The 21803-nt window shown below is 44.6% G+C and overlaps 1 protein-coding gene across 1 annotated transcript in view; it reads left to right on the forward strand.

Annotated features, from left to right (window-relative positions):
• Positions 1-364: 364 nt before the first annotated feature.
• Positions 365-21803, forward strand: part of LOC147725328 (uncharacterized) — a 43818-nt gene continuing 22379 nt past the window's right edge. The window contains exons 1-2 of the mRNA XM_086964436.1: positions 365-507; positions 13674-13741. Of these exons, the coding sequence (XP_086820562.1) occupies positions 365-507; positions 13674-13741 (211 nt within the window). The remainder of the gene's footprint in view (positions 508-13673; positions 13742-21803) is intronic.

Consider the following 21803-nt stretch of genomic DNA (forward strand, 5'->3'; position numbering starts at 1 on the left):
TGCGGGTGCCCACCCCACTTATTTCGATGTTCTAAAGGCAGGAGCCTACCCTGCAATTTGCCCGTGGATTGTGTGTTCAAATTAATGCGGGTGCCCACCCTGCCTATTTGCGCCTCCTAGCGGGTGCCACCCCGCGCGCCAACTCTATTTGTATTACGAGAGTGCCTACCGCTCGGTACTGCGGGAAAAGAGATGCCGGCCCCGCGGCAAAACCGGAAGCCAGGCCCGCGCCCGCCTGACTGTGGGCGGGGCCTGGAGTGCATCCCTTACACTTCTCCTCTGCCTGGGGTAAGCCTTTGCCCTCTTTGCCGGTTTCCCGTGTCAAGAGGGAGACCCGAGATGCCGCCCCGCGCCGTGAGGAGAAATGCCACCAGCTGGGAAGAAAGGCACTGTGGCAGTTCTGCGGGGCTCCCGAGGTGAAGGGAGAACCCCGCGGGTGCCGCACTGCACGCCCGGACTGAAGACACTGAGACCGGTGCATGTGAGGAGACCAGCCAGTCCAGACCGGTGAGTGGGGGCTGCCTGTTTCTTGGTGCCTTTGAGGCACAGTACATTGGTCAGTCTTGAGCGGCCCCGCCTTGCAGCGGGTCGCTCTACCGAGCTTGGGGGCACATCTACTTAAAGGGCCCATGTCCCCCTACCTGACCAGGCACCATAGCGTTGCCATTTCCCAGAGCAGCCCGGATGGTTGCGGGCCGCTCCAACATTACCTCCTTACTTCCTAGAGCCTAGATGGCTCCAAAGTTCCACATGTTGTTTTCCGAGCCTAGATGGCTCCAGCACTTGCCTACTCATAATTACAGCGCCGGTGCGCTCCACAGTGTCTGGGGGCCAGTTCTTTTTCTGGATTGTGCATAATTAGTTTAGGAGCCAGAGTGCTCCAATGGACATAGCTGACTTCAGAGTCTAGAGGGCTCCATCGTATGTGCAACATGTATTTCTAGAGCCAGAGGGCTTCAACGGTTGGCGCAGTTTTGCTCTAAGGGCCATTGAGGGCCCCTGTTGCAGTTTGCTTCACAGCTGCCCAGCAAGTAGTGGGCAGCTGCACTGTTTAGGTTTTCTTCCTGAGGACCTATCTCTGGACTCAGGAGTGAGTCGCACTCCTTCACCCCTACCTTGGCATTCCACAGCTGCGCAGAACTTAGTGCCAGCTGCAGCGTTTAGGCCCTGTTCTTTTCCTCAGCTGCCCAGCAAGTAGTGGGCAGATGCTATGTTTTGGTTTTGGGCCAGTGGTGCAACCTGGACCTTGATGTGAGTTATGTGCTATATGTGATGTATGTGCTAATGCTCTGGGTGTTAGGAAATATACTGTGTGTAGTATGATTTGTGCACCCTGTGTTTGATGCCTCTAGATATGATTTCTGCATAGGAGGTTGTTTTACCTGTTTAGGTTTATGTTAGGGAGATTATACTTCCCTGTGTGATTTACGCCCCTAGTGTAAGGTTTAACTTAGGTGGTGAAGGTCTAATGTAGTTAGACTGATGGGATACTGTGTATGATGGATTTCATAGCACAGACTGTTGCAAGTGCAGTGATTATCAGTGTTTACTGACTGTATGTTCTATGACCTATTTTACTTGTGTGTTTTAGTTCACCTTTACCAAGTTCACTTTGTGATGATCCTGACAGTGGTCCATGTGGCCCTGTCAGGTGTATATAATCCCTTGTAAATATTGCCTGTGCCAGTTGGCAGAATGTACATCCTGTGATTATGATTCTGATGTGTTTTGATAATACAAAGGCTATTTTGATATAACCTTGTGTGGAGTTCCTTTTGTGGGGGGCCTGGGATGTTGTTGCTGGTGAATGCGTGCACAAATGCTTAACTTACAATGCCTCCGGGATCAGCCTTACTGCTCGTGTCACGTTGCCAAGGGGGTGAGCAAGGGATATCTTTGGGGTGTAACTTCCTTGCCCTAACTAGAGTGGTGGTTTCTGCCTGGCTTTGGCACAAGCCTTCGCCAACCAGAAATCCCATTTATAACAATTATCATAAAACCAGCCAACAACTATTGCTGTAGGAGCAAGATGGCACTTACGTAACATGCCTCACTGCTCTCCTCCTGCCTTGCTAGCTCGAAGCTCGCCCACATTGACTTAGCAATGCGAGGGGAAGCTGGGGCTGCTGCAAAGAACCAGGAGAGGAAATGCCACTGGCAAGAGAACACCAGGTTATATGTACACGGTGGCATTAAGCGGACAGCCCTGAGCTGCCTGGTCTCAGCGGCGGTCTCACGTCTGGCAAAGCACTTTTTCCCCACTCAGGTCAAAATTGCTTTAGACTCAGAGAGCACTCCTGCCCTTTTCCGTAAAATTCTATATAGCTAGTCCCTTAAAAATTCTCAAATAAATAGCTGAAGAAAATTGAGGATGTTTACTCACAGTTTTCATTCACGAGCCAGAAGATTATGTAAATGTCTTTCGCTCCAGAAACTGAGAGGTGGGTGGACATTGCTAGATATATTGCTGGGCCACTACTTTGCAGTATTGCACCATCTTTCTACAGTAACAGCCTAATGGGGAGGTGGAGGACCATACTCCTTCTCTCTTTGAACTTTTAATCAGTGTAGAGGATCAGGGATGTCTTTGGAGACAACTTGAGTTCAGTTACTATAAAAGAGTGCATTTTAAGGCTCTTTTAGGCACTTATAACGTTTGGGTGTCTGTTTGGTAATTGATGGGAAAAGGTAGATTGATTTTTTATACTGCCCTTCAGATTAATAAGAACTTGCCCGAATTTGTTTGTGATCAATACATGCTTACCTGGTTCAATGCCGAGCTGAACAGAGTAGGGGCATTTTTCCTCAACTGGTATTGAATCATTTGCTTAACTCCAATCTGAGTTTCATATTAGTCAAAGTTTAGTGTATCCCTATATAACCTATACAGAATCTGCACATTTGGATAACATAAACTGTGGGTTTGGTGGCAAACTGATTCCATGCACCCCCACCAGGTATGTTAGCCGGCCTGTATCAGCTAGCTCACAGTGCCACTAGAATCTGTCTTATCGGGGAGAGAATAGTTCTTGGCAACCTCAGAACATGACAGCCCTGATCCCTCAGAATTGTGGAAACAACCTTTCGCTCAGTCGCTTGTGCTCACTTAGTTTGTCTCACAGAATAAACAGGCTGGGTGTTTTCAATAAGAATTTATTGAACAGTTGGTATTCTAGTGTAGAATGGGTGAGCTGCAACAAGCATTAGACAGTAGCAGAGATATATGATTATAAGTACTATGAAAGTAAAAGGATAGTTCAGTTCTACCATTTTGCAATAATCAAGAATATATACAAGTATATAAAATACATGATAAGAAGTGAGTACTCCTACAATGCCTCCCTAACTAGATGTACCTAGCACCTATGTTTGTGTTATGCCAAGAATCCCTCTAGGATCTAGTTACCCCTATTACCTGAGAATGAGAGAATATGGGACCCCATCCTGTTCTCGAGTTGGACATCCCGCGAGGGATGTTAGACCACTAAGTCGGGGTAAATAAATATTGCACATTGATTTAAAAAGTTGGAGAAAATGTAGTGAACAGTGCAACATGTTTCATTTATAAAAGAACAATTGATTACAAACAAACAACTAGGCCCCTAGTGAAACTAAAGGTCAAATACCACAATACGTTTTAAAGAATAATGAAAAGTACAAAAAAAGTAGGTTCAACTCCCCAATCAAACTAACAATACTAATTTTCAAACTTACTTGTGAAATCTCAAATTCAAAAGTCATCAAATCTAATGATATATGATTCAGCAGACACAAAGAGGGATCCTCCCAGCTCCAAATCCAAATAAAAAGTGAGCAGAAGATGAACAAAGCAATGGGAAGAGCCTGCTGGACAGGAACAGAATGTTGGAGACCCTGGGACATTTCCTTCATCTTCAATTTTTTTTTTTTTAAAGGACTTCTTGCACAAAAAGTACAGCCAAATGTCAATTTGAGGAGTTTTTCTTGATCTAAATCATCATTTTGAGAAGGTTTTCATCCTGCTCGAAAGAGAGATTCTTCTCCAGATTGCAAGTTCTGCGTGTGCGGGATCGCAATCTTCACAAAACTTCTGCTGGAAGTCAGATGGTGCGCCCAAATGGCTGTGCAGCTGGCTACCAAATCTAGTGGCACTAGCTAAACTGATGGGAAATTTCATTGGTGATCGCAAGCAACCAGCATGTTGCTCTCGCAAGAAAACATGTTGGGCACGCGAATACAAAAATACTCCGTTCCGGAGCGCAGGGTTTTTGGTAACTCTGAATTCTATGAGGAACGCGGAGGTGACAAAAATCTCCAAACTCTGCGAGTGGAGCGCAGTTTTACGCCCAGGGTTGGTTATTAATGTTGGCATGAATGGTGTATATTTGGGTGAATGAATAAAGTGTGGGTTTAAAGGTTCCATTTATCATCCAAATATCACTAATCTCTAATTTTACAAGGTTATGGCGTATGCCTAAGATTAGTATCCTTTTCTGAGGGTTTTTGTTGTCATGCAAATGAAAGTTTTTCTTAATAAAGGTTATAGTCACTTCAGGAGGAATGTTAATATCAGAGTATGCTTAGGGTGTTACACGTTGGCGGTTACTTGCCTGGTCTTTTCTTTGAATATTTCTGCATAGGTTTCACATTGTTGGCATACTACTTACTACATGCACAAGAATGTCTTGGGATACCTCTCCCAAAACTGTGTCACATGATTCATTGGAGGTGGATGCAAGTACTTATTAATTTATTTTTTCTCTAACCTCAATCTCCATTGCAAAGGAAGAGTGGTTAAATCTCTGTGTCACCAAGAGTAACTGCTCAGCCTGTGCAATGGGAAGAGTAAAACCACACACACCTACAATGGCGCCTGGGCTCAGTCAATCTCTTCTTACTTCCAATAGACATAGTCACTGTTGTAAAAGCACAATTCTTTAATGATAGGCAAGAAAGACACACACAAAGGCTGGTAAAGTGGATCTTTATTGCCAATAAACTGCAGCTGAGACAATTTGCAAGTAGGATGGCAAAGAGATCTGATTACAGAAAAAAACAAGTTCTTATATACAATTTTCATCAGCACCATGGTGTGAGCATTTCACAAATATGCTCATGTGTACATTGCTTTATACATGACTCACTTGATCATGCTAATATTTAGCCAACTCCTTACGCTACTGCCTCCTGACCTAGAGCTTTAGTCTGTTATCTTGTTTTTGTAAAACAAGCACTGTTTAATCTAGTCAGCAGATGCTTTTGCTCTCTGCTTTCTACCCACAATTTCCACACATGATATTTAGCATGAACAAACACTTTACCCTAGCAGGAGCAGAGCAGTTTGACATGTTCCAGTTCAGAGAGCCATTTCTAAGAATCAAATCGCTGAACTGGCTGCTGTAAACAAGTGAAGGCTAGTGAGCCATTACAAACTTTTAGAAAGAACAGAAGGGACTTGTCCACGTACATTTGCAATCCATTTGGTTTTTGATGAATTTCAGACAGTTTAGTTTAACCATTATGTATCATGTAGCTGTCCCTCATTATGATGAGTGGGCACATATTATTTGCAAGCAGTTGAAACACAGAAATTAATGTAAAACTATGGTTCACTTTAATATATCCTTTCACCAAAGGGGCTGATTAATTTTACATCTTTCACACCGTACTTTAGTAATCGATTGCCTCCAGTTGCCATATTGTTTTGTTTGTGAAAAAAGAAGATAAAAGTGATTATGTGTTAGGGTAATTGTTAGAAAAGGGGCTCCCTAGTTGGTACTGGCTGACGCCACTGTCCAAATAGGGACCCTTCTTCCTAAGTCAGGGCAAGTGAGTCACCCCAATTTGCCAACCCCTGCCCAACCCTGTGGTAACATAGCACGAGCAGTTCGGCCTGTCTCAGAGGCAGTGTGTGAAGCGTTTATGGCCATGCACAATAAGGTAGTAATGATATCACAAAAGGACACAGCTCAGGTAGATATAGAAAAATAATACCTTTATCGAACAGTTTAACTCAAAACTCTCAAAGCGTTTCAACAACTACAATTCACGTCAACCCATGGGGACTCAAAGAGACGACAACAATGTATTCACCCAAAGCGTGACACTGACTGAGTTCAGGGCCGGGGTTTACGCGACTTGTTGCGCACCAGATACCTGTCGTTGGAAGGGGATAGTGCATGCAGCTTCTTGAAGAAGCGGAGATGGTGACAGGTGGACTCCCAGTGACAGTCTTGGAGGCGGAGATCCGCAGCGTGCACTCACAGGGATTCGGGCACTCAGAGAAAGGCGGGTGCTCAGTGGCAGTTAGTGCGGCTGCCCGGGCTGATGGTGGCGATGACTCTCGTTGTGCAGATCCTTTTTGAACTCACATCGGACACAGCTCCCTCTTAGCTGCGTCCGCCTGAGGGGCAAATTATGAGGATGCAAAGTAGCATAGGGTGTGGGCACTCAGCAGCTACAGCTCTCCCTGGGCTGCGGCAGCCTACGGCACAAATCACGATGATGCACAGTAGCAAAGGGTGTGGGCACTCAGCAGCTACAGCTCTCTCTTGGCTGCGGCAGCCCATGGGACAAATCATGATGAGGCAAAGTGGGCTCTCAGCGGTGGAAGCTCTCTCTTAGCTGCAGTGACCCGCACAGGTTTAGCAAAAGTTCAGAAGAGCCCAGTCTGCGGTCCTCACAGTAGAACTAGAGGCTCCGGATTACTTGACGGAGGCCTCACCTGCAAGCAGAACTCCTCGCACAGGAATTCCGACGGCTGACGGGGGTAAGTCTAATGTCCCTGAGACTTCTGCATGATGCGCTCTCGATTTAGGCGCTCTGGTTGTTTCTTCAGTTAGCTTGATAAAAATTGCAAAGTCCTTTCCTCTGTTCACTCGGACAAAGATTTGTTCTCTAAAGTTGCAAATCACTGACTCCGGTCAGAACCAGTTCAGTGGGGTCGGGCAGCACTTGGTTTACAAGGCAACATCCTGCCCTTTCAAAATAAGGGGGTCTGCTATCAGACACCCAGTGGAGGTGGACTCATTTTGATTTTGTTCCTATTCATGTTTCCGTTTTAGAAAGTCTGCCCTAACCTATCCCCTGTCCTGAGAAAGGCCCTCCTGTAAGGGCCCACTTATCCCCACCCTATTGTGGCGTCAAAACTTCGACAACAGATCCCTTTACCAGCTTCTATCCCGAGCTTGAAATTGCATTGCTATTTTTAAGGAGCATATTTACAGCCAGAATAACTTTTTGTTCATTTATGTGTATTTGTCTCTCGTTTAAGTTGCAGCCAGTATCTAAGTAGTGTTCTGAATAAGTACATTTGACCTTTACTGTATTACACTACCTTACCTTGCACTACCTCCGATCACCCCCACTTCCACTCCCGCTCTCCCATTTTTGGGCACTCCAATTTGTTATCATGCTAACATATGCTGTGTGTGCAAGTGTTTACGAGCTGTGATTAAATAACAATGTACATTCCAGTTGATTCTATGTATTCTTTGTCTTTCTACTGAACCGTCTTTACTGTGCATTCTATAGTATACTGGGACCCCTTCCCTTTTTGTACTGCTAGTTACCCAGGTCCCAGTGACTCCATTGGGTTTACCCATTTTATGTAATGTCTCCTCCTACTTCAGCAGTGTGGTGTCTCTAAGGAAGTCCGCGTAACACTGAGCACAAAATGGTGGTCGGCTGAATGTATACGTTTTTTTAGGGGTTATAGATTTTTTTTAAAGAAAATATGGTTTGATGTGGAATTTTCCACATGATTCTGAACCTGACGGAATGTATATTTGTGCTTTAGTGTTTAAAATGTGGGAATTATGTTCCTTTTAGAACCACATCAATTGTGTCTAGACCTTTGCTGCACAGTCACAGTGGAAATAGAGGAGGAACACTGGATTTGCCATTGACCATACAGTGTTTTACTAAAGTTCCCTTAACGTGAACTCCTATTAATTTACACCCCAAAATGTTTTGCATTGCTTAAGTTTACGATATATCTACATTTATTATTTGGATTAATTTTTACATGTTTTTTTACGGAGCATTAAAACCCGTTTTACATAGGTTCAGTAATATGCATTGTAATAGCAGGTGTTGTATTGGTATGCATGGTGATATTATGCTTTATAGTGGTACTTTTAATGCACTTATATGAACTTGCGTTGTAATGGTTTGCATTGTAAAATTATGCTTTGTAGTGGAAGATGCCTTGTAAGGTCCACATTGTAAAAGTATACATTGTAATGTTATGAGTTGTAAAGTCTTGTATTCCTGTTTAGTTGATGTAATCCTTCAAAGCATCATCATCATCTCCCGGAAAACAGCTTTCCTGAAAAAATTCCCACCATATTAACTGCAATAACTTTCCTCCACCAATTCATAATTCACTTTCTTACATGTATATGTAAGTATGTTTATATGTATATGTGTGGTGTATCTATAGCACAAACCTAGCCAAATGGCACTAGACTGCTGTGCAAGACAAGGCCATCAAGCAATAGGGAGGAAACCGGGCTGTGGACAGTTAATGCATTGTGATGTAGTGTTCCTCAAACATGTGAGTGTTCCACTCTTTCCTAAGTGTCAATTTCGGCATGTTTTCCGCTGAATTCCACCCAGACACTAATCACCAGGTCGAATATCACTGTGCAGCAGTGTTTCAGCTAAACTCATAATTCCACTGGCCCAGTAACTCCCTGTTCTGGGCCTATCACAATTAACAAACCAATAAATTTAGAGCCAGAAAGTCCATATCACCCGAGCCTCAAGCATTATCCAATTCAATGTGAGTCACTGGAATAAGTATACTAAGCAGAATAATCCTGGGGGCCAAGGGTGTGAGAAGCCTACTTCACTCAAATTATAGCAGTCTTTTACTGACTGATTGGTTATCAGCTGCCCATTACCATGCTTACTTTAGGGTCCCTGTCATAAAAACTATGCCCCTTGCTCATTTCACAGTTGTGAGTCTCATCAGTTGCAAAGGCAAACATGGTGTTTCTGGGAACTACTTAGGCAATACAATCAAGGCCTTGGCAACTGCTAAATGACTGGCATGCTTCAGATGAAATACACTAAAGTATGCAAAAAAGTGATGGATGGAAGTCTTAGATTAATCTCAGCCACTAATAATTACTTAGGCCGCATCCCAATGCATCATTATTCTGCACACCATGTCGCCTCAGTTTGGACTAAGCTATCTGCAAATCAGTCTTGACTCTGCTTCATCGGAAACAGTCCTCCTTGTTGGAACACAAGCAACCCAGAACTCATTTAACCCTAGTTATGGACTCATCAGCCGGGTACAGCTTGGTTACAGAGACACAGCTTGCACTGGACCCATGTCTGGGCATGCCAATCCCACTTAAGGCGACACACGAAAGTATATAAAAAAAGTGATGGATGGAGTGCTTGAATTAATCTCAAAAGACACACAATTGATGGACGGAATGCAGAACAAATCAAAACATTCAGCCCCAGTCAAGTGATCTGGGTTAAATCTATCCTTCTTTTGCTCACCATGCCACCCCAGTTTAGACCTGGCCATATACAAATCAGTCTTGACCCTCTGCCCCATTGGAACAGTCCAGCCGGAACTGCCAAGCCAGGTCCTCCCTGGACCAGAAGCGAACATCCGAGGACCGGTTTCTGGGTTTCAGCCCTCTTCAGCCAGGATAGCTTGATTCCAGTAGCACAGTGAGCCCAGGACCCACGTCTGGGCATACCTGGCACACTTAGGGCAAGAAAGTAAAAGACACACAATTGATGGACGGAATGCAGAACAAATCAAAACATTCAGCCCCAGTCAAGAGATCTGGGTTAAATACATCATTCTTTTGCCCACCATGCCACCCCAGTTTAGACCTGGCCATCTGCAAATCAGATTTGACCCTGTGCCTCATGGGAACAATCCAGCCTGAACTGCCAAGCCAGGTTCTCCGTGGACTGGAAACAAGCATCCTAGGACCAGTTTTGGGGTTTCCCCCTCTTCAGCTAGGATAGCTTGATTCCAGTAGCACTGTGTGCCCAGGCCCCACGTTTGAGCATACCTGGGCACTTAGGGCGAGAAAGCAAAAGACACACAATGGATGGATGGAATGCAGAACAAATCAAAACATTCAGCCCCATTCAAGAGATCTGGGTTAAATCCATCATTCTTTTGCTCATCATGCCACCCTGGTTTAGACCTGGCCATATGCAAATCAGTCTTGACCCTGTGCCTCATGGGAGGAGTCCAGACCGAACTGCCAAGCAAGGTCCTCCCTGGACCGGAAACAAGCATTCCAGTAGCACAGTGAGCCCAGGTCCCAAGTCTGGGCATCCTTGGCGCACTTAAGGAGAGAAAGCAAAAGACACACAATTGATGGATGGATTAATCTCAGCCAGTGGCAATTACTCGGGCCGTATCCCAATCCATCGTTATTTTTCACACCATGTCACTTCACTTTGGGCTCAGGTGGGCAAAAATTTTGGATTGGAATGCGGCCGAAGCTATTGCTAGTGGCTAAGATTAATTCAAGCATTCCATCTATCATCCTTTTGTTTCAGGAAGGGATGAAATATAGGAAGGAGCCCAAATATGTTTTTCTGCAGGTGTAAAATTCCAATGTTTTCAAATACTGGGGGGCCAAAATCTATCTTTATGTCTTTTAGTATTCACAGAAGTCATTTACAACTTTTGGCATTCAAAGCAGTCATTTACAAATTGCATCTTGAAATCTGCACTTGGGGCGGAATCTCTACATTCGAGCCAGAATCTCCACACCCGGGCCAATATCTCAGCAGTTGGGGCGTAGTGTCCACAGTGGGGCCGGAATATCTACAGTCGGGCGGAATCTCTGGCTCAGGCCTGATAGTCATTGTCTTTAATGTAAAACACCTGTGTAAGATATTACCATCCACCCTGCCTCAGCTGAAACACTATAGCCCAAAAGCCAATTACAGTCATGCAGCAAACATAAAAGCCAAGCTAACACATAAAAACTTTTCAACATGCCATTGAATGTGTTTGTTGCTCTGCCCCTTTCCATGCCTCAAAATTATTTGAGGAGGAAGAGGAAGGGATTAGAGAGGATTTTCAGACAAAGAATTAACCTATTTGGGATGTACAGCCAAGATTTCGGACCGGATACTGTTTCCTCCAGATGTCATCTTGGAGATGGTTTGTGTGTTGGAGCAGGAACTTGACTCTGTCATCATCTGTCACAGATCATATCCTCTGCCATCCTCCTTCCTGATCTATACAATCCAACTAACACCAACATGGCTGAGTGACTGGAGGAGGAAGCACCCCTTTTCACCGAATGGGAATTGGCATAATTGCCGAGGGGGTGCTAGAAAATTACCCTCAGTCATACGGGGGCCGAAGCACCAGTTGAGCAGTGCAGCATGCACTAGACTCTGGTCCACCATTCTGGAGCACTGCAGTGCAGTGGGCATCTGTGGCTGGCGGGGCAGGGCATGCCCTAAGCGCTGCGAGGACCTAAAACTTTGGGCCAGGACTAATGCCCAGGAAATTTCAGCCCAGTCCTCCCAGTATCATGTGCACCAACCCTGCCTCTCACCACTGTTCAGGAGGGTCCTGAGGGCAGCCTGGGTGACCCTCCATGCTTAGAAGGAGGAGCATGTCCACCAGAGAGATAGTTAGTGCATTAACTGCAATATGCATTTGAAAGCATGAGAAAGCTGTACCATCAGAAGTCCCATTCATCCATTTGCCTAATCTGTGCAAATGTAGCAGTCTTCATAAGGCCAAAGGCTCACTGCAACACATAGAACGCACTGAGCAGAGTGTATTCTGGGAGCTGTAGATTTTGGAAGCCACCAGGGGAATAGAGCCACACTCATGCATTTGTATTAAAACTGAACTGGCATTAACATTACCAATGAACCAAGGGCCGTATAACTGATGTGTGCGTTGGGTGAGGAATGGTACAAACACTGTCCAGTGTTTGGATGAGAGGCCTTTGGGTTTTGAAAGAAAGCTGTAACTTGCATTGCCTTATGTCAAAATACGTTCTGATTAAGACAGATCATTATCTGCCTTAGAATTCAGACAGATTTTGAGATCCTTGCCTCACTCTTAAGTGATAGCAACTTCTCTAAGGGGGTCCACATACCCACCAGTTCCCAACAGAGGCTCATTTGTAATTTTTCCAAGTGAGGTAGCTGTAACAACTAGCCACAACTGTTCACCAGGGTACAACATTACTTGAGCAGTCCTTGAAAGCAAATAGTGGCACTAGACTGTCTGCTATTGGGAGGGAATATAACAATGTTAGACTCACCCCTTAACAAACCTAATATTCAAGCCCCTATTTGGATATGTATACCCAAATCTGCGTTTGTGTTGTCTCATACAATGCTATTCAGCAGATGAAATGTGTTGGAAACTGTAAGAGTGCTGAGATGACATATCACAGGATCATTTCAATGCCATCCAAACTTTCTCTGATCTCCTTTTGTAGTCTGGCATTGGAAGATGCCTATGTAGCAATAACAGGAAACACAGATTGCAAGAATGCATAAGATGAAGGTTGGTCATTACAGAAGTATATGCCTTCAAAATTCAAGTAAGATGTCAATGTGTGAGTCACATCTGGACATCACAGTGAATGTACACACAGAAAGAAGAAACGAGGCAGAAGTACGAACTCACGATAAACCAGAGCATATCCAGTTCAAGACAAGTGGGACCGCGAAATTGGTCCTAGCGTCTGATTACATTATCCCTCGTTATAAAAGAATTTTAAAATACGAAGATTTTGGTAGCGGATATAAAGAAGTCTACAGCTTCCACCCAAAGGAAAGAAATAAAGACTAGCAAAACAAGACGTCCATTCTGATGTATGTGCCTTACTCAAAGGTTTACCCTTGAATAATAAAAAAACTACAGGATTGAAAGAAAAGTAAGACAAGAATATCAACCTGGACCCCACGTTTTTAATCCAAAGGTCAATCCTTTAATCAGAAAGCGATTATCTGAGAGAAAGCCCTAGAGGAGATGAGCTCACTCCCGGGTTGGGATAGTAATCCCCTCATTCCAGAATACGAAAAGGATACCTAAATTGGAAACGGTGACCCTTTTGAATTGTCCTGTCCTGAAGAAGGTGTTACTATGTCAGTGGTACAACACCGAAACGCGTTGACGCATTGAAAAGCAGAATCCAAATAAAGCCCCAGGGAAGAACAGATATACAAATAAAAAATTTGGAGACTGTAGTTCCCTTTAGAAAACACTGGAAGGCTATTGGATCAATGTAATGTGTAGCGAGAACATTTGAAGCTACTGAAAGAAGGGGGAATGTTGTGATTTTATAACATACTGTGATTATTGAATGTATTGTAATTAACTGTCTACATATATAAATTGTTTTTATTCAAAAGTTCCTTGCTTTTTCGTGCCTAATGACATTTATTGTATATGTTTTTAATGATGGATGCTTCCAGAATGTCTTTCTGGAATTTTTATTCTGTGATTTAAGGAAAGATTCCTCTTTATTTTCTATGCAAAATAAAAAGAGTGTAAAGGTTACATTTTAGTGTGGGTGTTATATATAAAACGTTTTTTACTATTGAGATTTTCTGGATGTGTGAGACGTAGTAATATTGAGAAAAGAATTGCCTTTCCAGGGATTTCCTTTGACTTTGATTGTCGATAGTACTGTCAAACTTTCTCCGATCTCCTTTTGTAGTCTGGCATTGGAAGATGCCTATGTAGCAATAACAGGAAACACAGATTGCAAGAATGCAGAAGATGAAGGTTGGTCAGTACAGAAGTATATGCCTTCAAATTTCAAGTAAGATGTCAATGTGTGAGTCACATCTGGACATCACAGTGAATGTACACATACTTTAGGCTTAAAGTCACTTCTATACGGATAGTGTGATCAGAGGAGAAGAAAGTCTGAACTTGCTTCATGTAGTTATGTGTGTTGTTCTGGCATGTACAACCACTACATTTTGATTTGTCTTCCATTTCACTGGGTTCGGCTGGTCAAGAGGACATAGGTCAGAGAAGGATATTGTTGGGGCACTGGCATCCATGAACTCTCTCCACAACCGAAGAGGAGGAGGAGGAGGAGGAGGTACTTTCAACATCAGAAGGCTGGGGAAATGCACCCACCCAGAGAGAAAAAGAACACGCCTCAAGTGCTACAGACCAGGTGGAGGCTGTGGACATAGTAGGAGGGATGAAGAGCTGGACACCTCTGGCCATGGGGGAGTTGATTGGCTCTCCCCCTGATAATCTACTACTTTCATTGGCAAGGTGTCCCCCGGGGCAGGTCACACCACAACCTGGGCCTGTTATCAGCCCCTCCCTGACCCTAGAGGCCCCCATTCTATTGGGGTCTCCAGCTGCATTCCCTGTCACTGGTCCCCCTCCAAGTAGCTGCCAGGAAGACCCTAACATAGGCTCTAACCTCGAAACACCACACTCCTCATGTTCAACGCAAACCCCTCACTGTATTGTGATTTCAGTGGCTGCATCCCAGGAAGTGATGGAATCATGGGAGGAGGAGCCAGGCATGCCCTCTTGCTTCATGCTGCAGCCCTTTGATGAGGTGCGTATGTTGTGAAAGAAACATGCAAGATCCATTGCTAACCTCACTGCCAGTATTACTTTCTTGGGTGCAGCCACGTTGTCTGGCCTAGCCCAGTGTCCCTCCAAACCCATCCTCAATGTTTCACCCTGTACGTTACCCCACATGGTTTCCCCCATACACCATGCGTGTTCCAACCCTGTTTGGTACCTGGTCCTGCACTGACCAGCTAGAATTCTGAGGATGCAAGCATTGTGGAAATTGAGGATGATCAGAAGAACGGTTGACTTGTTTGACTATGACTATCTTTTGGACATATACTTTGCCCCTTGTATATAGACTGGTTCCCAGATGCTTCCTGATGTGTTTTATTTATATTCTCCAACTCCCGCTAAGTCCCCTTGTCCATTATGGTCAAAAAACATTATTTGCTTTCCTTTCTCCCTTCCAAATGGACTGATTTTTTCTTATTTCATTTCATCCATTTCATTTACATAAACATATACCTCGATAAAAAAATTCTCTATTTTGTTAACTTTAATGTAAATGTTCTGTTCAAAGTATGGGCATATACCGTAGGAGTAGGTATTTGCTCTGCACATGATACCTTGTTGCACTGATGGGGGTCTCTATTTGGCAATGATTGCACCTTTGTCCAAGCAGGGACCATTCCTTCTAGTCAGGATAAGGGGGATACACTACTGAAATAACCTCTGCTCACCCTCTTGGTAGCTTGGCATGAGCAGTCAGGCTTATCTCAGAGGCAGTGTGTAAAGTATGTACACATAGCCAACAGTAATACAGTGAAAGTACCACAAAAGGACACCATACCAGTTAAAAAAATATCCAATACTTTATATATTGAAAACAAGACCAAAATGATAAGAATCCCACATACAGTATTTAAAAATATGCACTTTGCAAGAATAACCTTAAAAATGCAGTTCCTAGGAGTCAGTAGCTCTGTCTAGTGCTACTGCGAAACTGAAAACAGCAGAATCCAACAACTCCATCTGACTGCGTTGGTCGGGGTGTCGGCAGACTCGTAAACAGTTCATTTTTGTTGCGGCTGACATGTTGGGGGGGGCGGTCATGGGAACCGTTGTGGTTGTGATGTGAAGTGAATCATGAGGTGTGTGGTGCCCTCAAGTCACGGTGCACGCAGTAGCTGGATGACGGTCATCCAGCGGAATCGGTGGAACCAGGACTGCGATCCGGAGTGCGTCAGTGCTCAATGTAGTGCTGACCGGTCCCAGTGCAAGCGACAGAGCCGGTTAGCAGGAGCTGGCATCGGTCAGCACAGACTGCGGTGTGAGACAAAGCGGTGTGTCGTGAGACTTATGAGCGATGCCCCAGCCACGATGCAGTCACAGGTATCAAAGTCAACAGGCAGCAACAGCATCGGTGAAACAAGGGTGGTGTAGTGAAGTGAGGCGGTGCAGAGTGTGGTGCCCCCAGGTCACAGTGCAAGAAGCGGCTAGGTAGCGGTGGTGGCATTCATCATTGTTGGTGAGACCAGGGTTGCAGTATGAGATGTAGCGGTGCACTCTGCTGTACCTTCAGGACATGGAGCCAGCAACAGAGTTGGTTGCTATTGCCCTTGTGTGGCAACTGAAGCAACGGTTCCAGATACGGTACCCAGAGTTAGGTGAAGTCCTTGCTGTCCCTGAGACTTCAGAATAGGAGGCACGCTCTATTTCAAGCCCTTGGAGATACTCGGCACAAGTAAAGAAAGTTCTGTTCAGTCCTTTCACTGCCCAGGGCAGAAGCAGCAACTGCAGACCAACTGAACAAAGCAACAACACAGCAAAGTGGCAGTACATATCCTGGCAGCTCTTCCAGTTCTTCTTCCTGGCAGGTTCCTTGATTCCAGCAAGTTCTAAAATTCCGGGGCCTGGACCCCATATTAATACTCGGTTTCGATTTGTTCTCCTAGGCAGCGAGTGTCTGTACCTCTTCCAAACCAACTTGGTCTTCACTGACCCAATTTCCAGGCAGGAGGTGTAGACAGCATTATCTAAAGTAGAACAGGCCCATTCAGGGGCAAGCCAATCTCCTCCCACTACTCTAAATGCAGCACTGCACTATGCAGCCCAGCCCTGACTCTTCCAGGAACTGCAGGACAAACACTAGTCCCCCGGAGTGACTGTCTGAAGAGAATGCACATCCCCAGCCCCTGTCCCTCCGAAGCCAGACAGTCAATCCATAAACCCAGTAGAGGCACACAGGATGGCAAAGTAAGAAAAGACCTACTTTCTAAAAGTGGTATTTTCAAACACAAAACATAAATATCATCTTTAATAAAAGGTACATTTTTAAATTCCAAGACCAGGCTTACTAAACTCCATTTCCCCATCTCGTCCCAATGGGAAGTTATCCTTATAAGATGTTATAAGTAAACTTCCATTCTATCCTATGGGTCAGATAGTCTTTCCATAGTGAAAAATTAAATGCACTGTAATTTACTACCAGGACATGTCAAACACCAGTACATGTCCTACCTATAACATACACAGTATCCTCCCCAAAGAGGTACCTTGGGCCAACCTTAGGGATAACTTCTATATAAGAAAAGGGAAGATTAAGGCCAGGCAAGTGTATGCACTTGCCAGGTTGACATGGCAGTTACATACCTCGTGCAGACACTGCAATGGCAGGTCTGAGAACCTTTTTAAGGACTGCTTTTGGGGGTGGTACAACAGGCTCTGCAGGCCCACCAGCAGCATTTGATTTACAGGACCTGGCACTCTCAGTGCACTTTACTAGGGACTTACTAGTAAATCAAATATGCCAATTATGGAAACATCAATCCATAACACAATTTACAACAGAAGCACTTGAACTTGACACTAAACCAGCAAAAACAGAGTAAAAACCGGGAGGTTAGAAAGCAAAATGACAGGAAAAACACGCCAAAAGATGCCAGGTCTAATAGTCACTTACACAAATTCATCTTCACATCTCTAGGCCATCACAAGAGTAAACAATTTTCCTTCAGTACATAATACTCAACTTGGCTTGTCTTGACTCGTGAGGACATTTATCTTTTATTTACACATATTCTGGATTATATTTTTTCCTGTGATCAAGAAGGTTAGTGATTGTGACTTCGCAAATTTTGTGGGGATGATCGCTGTGAATAAGTTTGTTTATGTTGTTGCCCAGGTGCAGGTTGATGTGGTGTATCTACCTGTACAAGGGGAGATTTCTGGGCAGGGGTTTATGGTGTCTTTACAGTTGGGGAGAGTGACTAGACTGGGGCTGAAGGTGCCTGTACAGGTGGGGGTGTGCCTGGACAAGGGGTGGTGGTGGATGTGCAGGTTGGGGGAGAGTCTGGACAGTTGGTGGTGATGGATGTGCCGTGGGGCAGGCGCAAGGGTGGGGGTGGCTCCGAACCCTTGAGAGCCTGTGCAGCTTGTGGTACAGGCGGGTGGGTGTGATGTGCTGCAGGTAGATGTGATGGCTCGTCTCCATGCGTTGACCTTGAAGGGAGACTTTGGATCAGTTTCAGCAAGATCTCCACCATCTTCATTTACAAAGCATGGTGTCTTGCAGTCTCTTCCCTATTAATGATTACAATGTCATTTATCTTCTTAGACATGTTTTGCTGATATCTATTCATCCTGTCCAACACCTGGGTCAGTCTGTCCACCATTTGAGGGATTTGGCACATGTTCTGCAGTGCCGCTGACATGTCTGACAGAGTAGCCCCTATGGCATGAATGTCCTGCCTCACAGCAGCCTGCTGTTGGAAGAACTCCTCCTCCCACTGGCCACCACAGCCATCTGCTAGCCCACTAGCATGGGACTGCCATGTTTAAAATGTCAGGTCCACCAGCAGGAGGGGTGGCAGGTGGTAGTCTGTGGACAGGATTGGTGCCCAAGGGATACTTGTACTGCACCAGGGGTGGTAAGTTCCTCAGATGGTGGAGCGAATGCCTGGGATGCACTGTATTGGGAGGAGTGTGTAGGTTAACCACCATATCTATCCTGGATGTGAGGGCTGTGAGGGAGTGATATCAGTGTTGGGGTATGTGAGAGTGGTGGCTGCTTAGTGCTATGCTTAGAACAGGCAATCATTGACTTTGGATAATGAGGCACTTTGCTGAGCAGGGGGGTGGCCTTACACATTTTGGCCAGTGTACCGAATGTTCTGGTTAGGGTATCTGACACCTCATCCTCTGTAAGAAGGGCCGGATAGTCCTTATTATCCTTCAATTAATAAGCCTCCTCTGGTACTTCCTCCTCCTACTCCTCTTGCTCAGTACTGGCAGTTGAAATGGCTGCTTGCAAGAGTAGTGGGTTCTCCCCTTCAATTGCCTGTCATCCACCACTGGCGGAAGGGCCCTTGCCCTCATCATCCTCATCACCTGGAAGACAGAGGTTGCAACAGGATAAGTAATTGACCTAGTATGTGATAAGGTGCAAGACAATAGTTCCACTGTACTTTGCTTTAACAGATGATGCACATGTGACCTGGTATGGGTACACCTACAATTGACAGCTCACGCCATAGCACTGAGGTGTTGAATAGAGATGTACAATGCACGAGCAACAGCTCCAGCTCCAGCAACACCTCTGTGTTGCTTTGAGATCCCCCTGAGGTCATCTGCTGAACCTGGCTCCTCATAGGTGTAGCTGAAAATGTCTTCGATCCAGCAACTTGAGAGGGAAGTGACACCATACTTAGTAATCTGCATGACTGATAGGCTAACAGGCACACGTGACACACACATAACTAAAAAAGTATGTACGTAATTATTTACACACCATCTACAGATGCTATGCAGAAGGGTATTTGGATCTTCGTAGTGATTTTAGAATCCATAATAGGGAAATACGTTATGGCACACTTACCTGATGGACAGATGCAAAAGGGTGCCACTGCTGAATCCAGGATGTCTTGTATACCCCAGGATGATGTTATCTGCAGCACTATTGGAATCCTGCTTTAGCAGTTATGAAATATACATGTCCATATTCAAGTACACAGGATAAAAGCAATGGGTTAACATGTGCATGTCATTGTCATAGACCATTGATATGCTATTTCTGGCCAGTGTGCTGCAGGTTTTCCTACTGAACTTTACATGTGGGCCCCTGGTCACCAGTAGCAGTTGCCAGCTGTTACCTCCACACAGCACTGACATCAACAAGATATCACATTAACAGACAAACATGCATGAGAAGGTAACTGATATATAAAGGAAGAGGTAATTATGGTGAACGCCTCATGCCTACCTTTGGCTACACCTTCATTGTTAGGCCCATCATGCATCATGAGTATGATGTGGTCTATTGACAAACCTTCAGGAGTGTCATCATACAGACCAGTTTCACATTTGCACATCAGATCATATCATTGCATTTGAGAGTGAATATGGGAGATGTCTGATATTTAGACACATTTTATGGCTCATTTATGCTTCCCTCCCCATGAAGTCCCAACATCTATTTAGGATTGGGAGATCACATATTTGTTATGTTTCATCTTTGGGTGATCTCTTTTCCCATTACACATGTGCGACAGCATGGTAGAACAATGGATGATGTCTTGCAAAGCACACATCCTAACCTCATATATTATCCTGTCATTATAAATGAGAATACGGTAGAAGAGGAGGCAAGCTAAATTCAGCTCTTGACTAGGGTCACATATTGTGGTACAGTGTAGAAAATTGAATGGTTGCTGCCTACACTGGATTTGAATTGTGCAGTTCAGCCACCAAATACATATATTTCACCTCCTCTACATCCACCTTAGTAGCCCATACACCCTTCCAAAACAACACAACCTAACTGGCCTCAGTGCAACGCTCATCCACATCAATTTCCATACATATTGGGTCTTGTGATTTTGCTTGAGAGTTTTCATGTCATAGACTTACAGTTCAGTTGTGACTACTCCACTTCATATGACACAAAATAGTCTATTATGTACATACTGCAGTCGCTTGCCATATATTTAGTGTTATCCTTTTACTAGTCTCCATGGTGTTATATATGTAGTATCCTGCTATTCTCAATGTGATGCCTTTCCACCACCAATGGAATGTTCATTGGAGCAGCTGTCAGAATGTTGGTGTTCTGCCTAGGTAGTGACAGTTGGCTGGGCTGAGCACCTAGATGGATGCTCCTGGTGGGGTCTCTAATGAGGTCTCCCTATGGTCTCCTAATGAAGTTGTACTGGTCTCCTATTGAGCTTGTACCTGTCTTAACCTCACTGCTCAATAAATCTACTTGAGAACTACCTACCTACCTACTAGCGTGGACTTCAATACTACATTATGGTATGCTGTAAAATGCCATATGAGGAACAACAGTGATCTTGAACACATACAACATACTGCAAACATGAAATCCACATTTTATGAGCATGATTATTCAGGTAAATCATTCTTGGGTGTACTTACGAGGGTCCCGCACCTGCCCAGTTTGTGTGGTTCATGCCAAGATGTCACAGCCAACATTGTAGCAGATTTCACTGTGGGGACTGGAATCCTGGACGACATAATTGGGCCTAAAAGATATGTGTGTTTGCCAGTTAACATTCAAGTTGACACGAGTGGTGCACACAATTTCAGAGTTCATTTCACAGTTCTGGCACTGTTGATGGAATATATGTAATGTGTCTATCTGTTGTCTACTAACAATGCAGTGTTTTGGACCCTCTCCCGACCACTTTTACTTACTAGTTTGTGATGTGATATGGATTGCTGTGGATGATGTTGTTGCCTCCCAGCAGTTGCAGGGATCTCTGCTACAGTGGATGACTGCACTCTGGCTGAATGTGTAAATATAGAGGAGAACAGGGAAAGGTCAGCAATCCAAATGTAAATGTGCAACGTGCCACAAATTTCCTCACTGCATCTACATGCTAAGAAAAATTCTAAGTGCAGCCTTGGCCAGTGCAAGGAGGAGCAGTGGGGTGGTGGGGTGGGGTGGGGGTAATTCGACAGATGACGGAATAGGGAAAAGGTATTTAAAAAACACTCTTACCTTGCAGCAGGTGCAAGTTATGTGGTTTGATTTTTTTTTATTTAATTTCCCTATTTCTTTATCTGCCAAATACCTCCGCTGCGCAAACTACTGCTCCTTCCTGACGCGGCTGGCTAAGTGGAAGGGGCTAGATGGTTATCGAAATTTACCAGTATTAGGTATGTACACCAGCAGGGCTAGGCCTGTTTGGATTGTGGAAATGGAATTTGCCATTTCCATCAATACGGCTTCTGGGACTTGTAGTGCAATGTTTGAAAAGAGACACATGAGACTCTTAAACAC

This window comes from Lissotriton vulgaris, chromosome 3_2, assembly GCF_964263255.1.
Source record: "Lissotriton vulgaris chromosome 3_2, aLisVul1.2, whole genome shotgun sequence".
Taxonomy (NCBI): Eukaryota; Metazoa; Chordata; class Amphibia; order Caudata; family Salamandridae; genus Lissotriton; species Lissotriton vulgaris.